Source organism: Nematolebias whitei, chromosome 8 (assembly GCF_014905685.2).
Source record: "Nematolebias whitei isolate Nwh7 chromosome 8, NemWhi1, whole genome shotgun sequence".
Taxonomy (NCBI): Eukaryota; Metazoa; Chordata; class Actinopteri; order Cyprinodontiformes; family Rivulidae; genus Nematolebias; species Nematolebias whitei.
Genome location: NC_056505.1, coordinates 27,022,078 through 27,026,802, shown reverse-complemented (window position 1 = coordinate 27,026,802; position 4,725 = coordinate 27,022,078). Strand labels below are relative to the sequence as shown.

General features: G+C 43.1%; 1 protein-coding gene across 1 annotated transcript in view; it reads left to right on the top strand.

The window, feature by feature from the left end:
• Positions 1-3,895: 3,895 nt before the first annotated feature.
• Positions 3,896-4,725, top strand: part of gins4 (GINS complex subunit 4 (Sld5 homolog)) — a 4,364-nt gene continuing 3,534 nt past the window's right edge. The window contains exons 1-2 of the mRNA XM_037680531.1: positions 3,896-4,206; positions 4,321-4,407. Of these exons, the coding sequence (XP_037536459.1) occupies positions 4,108-4,206; positions 4,321-4,407 (186 nt within the window). The 5' untranslated portion in view covers positions 3,896-4,107. The remainder of the gene's footprint in view (positions 4,207-4,320; positions 4,408-4,725) is intronic.

Sequence of the window (4,725 nt, the reverse complement as noted above, 5' to 3'; positions counted from 1 at the left end):
TGGACTTGCGACCCATCCAGGGTGTACCCTGCCCCTCGCACAGTGATTGCTGGACATGGGCACTAGCGACCCCCGTGACCCAAAATGGAATAAGCGGGTAAAGAAAATGGATGGATGGATGGGTTTTCTCCGGGTACTCCGGTTTTATCCAAGAACAAAAACATGCCAGTTAGGCTGATGCAATTTAGGTGTGGCAGGGAGACCGGCGAGGCAATATTTCCGGTGGGCGGCCAGGAGACATCACAGGGCAGGGGCTCCGGGGGGCGGCCAGGAGATCCTTCACTCGGCAGGAGCTGTGTCCTCCTGGACCAGCAGTTCTGCAGCTGGTGTAGAAATCAGGGGGGACTGCAGCTGGCATGGGGACCAGGGGAGTTGTAACTGGTATAGAGACCGGGGGGGCTGCAGCTGGTGTGGAGCACTGTAAGATGCAATAAGTGGACTTTACTTAAAAAATTTATGCTAACTCGTTGCCTCAAAATTTTCAATTTTTTTAACTTAAAAATGTTGTTTGTTCAACTACTATGTATATGTTAAGTTTGCACAACTCAAATAACTTGATCATTTTGAATACATGTATGCATGTATGTAACAGTATGTATGGCGGGAGTGGTTGCGCAGAGGTTAGAAGATTTGTCTTTCATCCGAAAGACTGCAGTCTGAGGAGCTGTACTAAGCTCAGTCTTATACAGTAAATAACACCTTCTCATAGTGGATCAACCATTTTGATGATGTTATCACAGCATTGGTAGTTCAGTGGTAGAATTCTCGCATGCGATGTGGTCGAGAGGCCCGGGTCCGATTCCCGGCCAATGCAGTAACATTTTCAGGAACAAAGTTTCAGCCTGCCTCAGCAATGACCACCACCTTCCAACATCAGTAGAGAGGAGAGGGATTCACTCACCACTCTCAGCAAGGACAAAAACATCATCATCCTCCCAGCAGACAAGGTGCGCAGTGATTTGAACCAGAAAGACTATATACCATACCATTTTATTTATAGAGCACTTAAAACAGCTACAAGGCCAACCAAAGTGCTGTACAGACAGAACAAGAGACAACACACGAAGCAATATACACAATGAAGTAAATCAGAAATATAGACATAAAATCGATGCACATAATAAATATGACGACTAACCAGTGTGGAGCATACAGGTTCAAAACACAGATCCTCTGGTGTTGAAAGATACTGGATAGTAGTGTGTTTTTAAACGGGATTTGAAAACCAAGATGGAGGGGGCCAGTCTGTCAAGCAGAGGTAACTCGTTCCAAAGTCTTGGTCCTGCTACAGAGAAGGCCCTGTCACCTCTGCGCTTAAGACAAGTTCCTGGAACTGTGAGGAGCAATTGGTCCGCTGACCTCAGGGAACGTGGTGGGATATACGGTTGTAGCAGATCAGAGAGATGGGGGGGCGACACTGTTCAGCGATTTGTAGACATGCAGGAGTATTTTGAACTGGATTCTAAGGTGAACCGGTAACCAGTGCAGTGAGGCCAAAACTGGTGTAATGTGCTCTCTTTTGCCTGTACTGGTAAAAAATCGGGCTGCTGCATTCTGGACCAGTTGTAGTCGTGCAATGGAGGTCTGACTGATACCAAACAGGAGCGAATTGCAGTAATCAAGCCTAGATGTAATGAATGCATGTATTACTGTCTCCAGGTTATTTTTGGACAATATGGGCTTCAGTTTAGACAGCCGCCTCAGCTGGAAGAAACATGATTTAACAATCATGTTTACATGATTGTTAAGTTTCAGGGAAGTGTCCATTATCACACCCAGATTAGTGACTCTTTGTTTTTCTGACAGGGTTAGAGTGGAAAGGTCAATGCAGTGGTTTGTGATCGTGTCGTTGGGAGGGAACAACATGACTTCAGACTTCTTTTCATTGAAACTTAAGATCATGAGCAAGTTATGACACTCCTTAGTGACTTAACCACTTATGAGCTGCTGAAAAGAGAGCCGAAATGGTTACAAGAAGAAGTTGATAGATTGCCTGAAAATTTTGGATCAGGACAAGGCTATTGACCCTATTCTGTACCACTGACTGTACCCAGGGGAGGCCACACCTAGTCTGTATGATTTACCTAAAATCCACAAACAAGGTGTACCTTTAAGACCAATTGTTAGCATGATCTGTCACTTACAATGTTTCCAAATACTGTATATGGCGTCTGTACTCATCCCTTTAGTTGGCAGCTCAGAACACCACATGCAGAACACCATGGACTTTGTGGATAAGGTCAGGGATGTCATCATGGAGACTGATGAAACAATGGTCTCTTTTTTTATGTCACATCACTCTACACACGTTCCTGTTGATGATGCAGTAGAGGTGGTCTGTTTAAGATTAAAATCAGACACCAACCTGAGCAGCAGGACCACGCTTTCTACAGAACAACTGTGTCAACTCTTGAAACTGTGCCTGCAGTCATCCTACTTCACACATGGGGAGCAATATTATAGGCAGAAACATGGGTGTGCTATGGGGTCTCCAGTTTCTCTTGTTGTTGCCAACTTGTACATGGAGGAGGTAGAAAAGAGAGCCTTGACGTCCTTTTCAGGGACACCACCAAGTCATTGGTTCAGGTATGTTGACGACACCTGGGTTAAAATAAAATCTCAGGAAGTCCAACATTTCACTGATCACATCAACTCTGTGGATAAATATATAAAGTTCACACGAGAAGATGTAAAAAATGGCAGGTTGGCTTTCTTGGACTGTGAGGTCTCAGTTTCTGGTTGAGGAAATTTGAAAGTGAGGTGTAACACAAACCCACCCACAGAGACCAGTATTTGCAGTTTGACTCCCATCACCCTTTGGAGCACAAGTTAGGAGTCATCAGGACTCTGTACCACAGAGCAGACAGCGTCCCCACTAGCTCAGGAGCCAGGCAGAAGGAGAACTCCTACACAAGACAGGCTCTAGAAAAAGAGGTGCCCAAAACTTTTTTCCCCGAGGGTCAATTTTAAAATCTATCAGAGGGCTGCGGGCCACATGCAATAATATAATACATGAAATGCAAATACATCTTTAAGTGAAGCCCATTGATTTATTATAGAGTTATGTAACCTTCCGTTCTGTATAAAGAACATTACAGAGCACAAAATATAACAAATCATATATAAGAAATTAAAACAAATATTGAAATTTTGGCTTTTCTACATAATTATATATAGTGCAAAATATTAAAAAAAATGTATGTCCAACAGCAACACAAGTTAACAGCAACACTAATATGAACATAATAAAAAGTCCCATTTATACCATAACTGCCAGGCTACAGAACGCACCTAACGGTAAGCCGCACATACTAAATTCAAGATAAAACATAATTTTGTACATAAATAAGATGCGCTGGTTTTTTAAACCGCAGGTATCCACTGTTCACTATCAGAATCTGCGCCCATCTTCTGGCATTATACGAACTTGGAAAGTTCAGTTCTGCGCAACCCGAAACGACACTTCCACTTTATGCCAGATAGGAAATAACGAAATCTCGTGCTGTTGCTGTGTGTGTGTGGAGAGTTATGTTTTACGGAGACACGGTTCTCTCGGTCCCACACACTCTGGCTGGTCGGATCGGACTCTCTGATGGTTTGTGGGTGTTTATGTGAACAACAAATTAGGGGAATTTTCTGGTGCACGGAAATGCCAAAACAATCGTGTATTTTTTTCATTCAACCTTTATTTAGACAGGCCTCGAGGACTCATTTACAAGAGACCTGATTTGGGATTTTCAAAAACTTTATTGTACTGTATATCATGTTTTGTTTTTGTTCATGCTGTACAGCACTTTGGTTGGCCTTTTTGCGGGTTTTAACTGCTTTATAAATAAAGTGGTATGGTATATTGATTCTAAACCATCTTTAAAAAAAAAGTGAAAATTCCTGTTTATCTGGCAACACACCGAGATCTGTAAGTCTCGCGAGAACGTCTCGGTGGCGCGAATAAACAAGAGCGTCGGTGAAGATACTGTCGAGCAGGTAGTTGCTGGTTGTTTTTCCCACAGCATTTAACCATATTTGTTAATTTAAGTGTTGTTTGAACCTACAACAACACATAAAAAAAACATTCATTTTGGCCACCACAATTTAAAAAACGAAATTATGTCGGAGTCTTTGTCGGAAGACTGCGTCAACCAGGAGGACAGCCAGGAGGAGGAGGACGTCATGACTCCGGCAGAGCTCATTTCCAAACTGGAAGAAGTGAGAGACTTCACCGTATTTACCCTGTTTTTAGTGACAACACCCTGTTTTAAACACAGTTGTCCCTCTTCGCCGGGCTCCATCTGTTCTGCCGTGTTTGTGTGCGACTCTTAGGCTTGGCTGAATGAGAAGTTCTCACCCGAGCTGCAGGAGAACAAGTCGGAGGTGGTGGAGTGTGTGATGGAGCAGCTGACCCATATGGTAAACACACACACACACACACACGCACGCACGCACGCACGCACACACACACAACCTTACAGTCAGGTTGATGACTAACATGCCCTAAAGAAATAAAACTCCTGTCATGACACAACTGACTCTAATCAGTGTTGTATTTATAATATTTGAAATTGAACATATCACGCAATATACCACATTTTTAATTAATTAGCTATTACACGTTCCACCCATCCATGAAACTAGTTGGTAGTCAGTCTGTAAATCATAAAGAAAGTTGTGGGAAAAGTCAAATTAATTTCCAGGAGCTCAAGGTTCCCCCTTCCTTGTTATGATCAA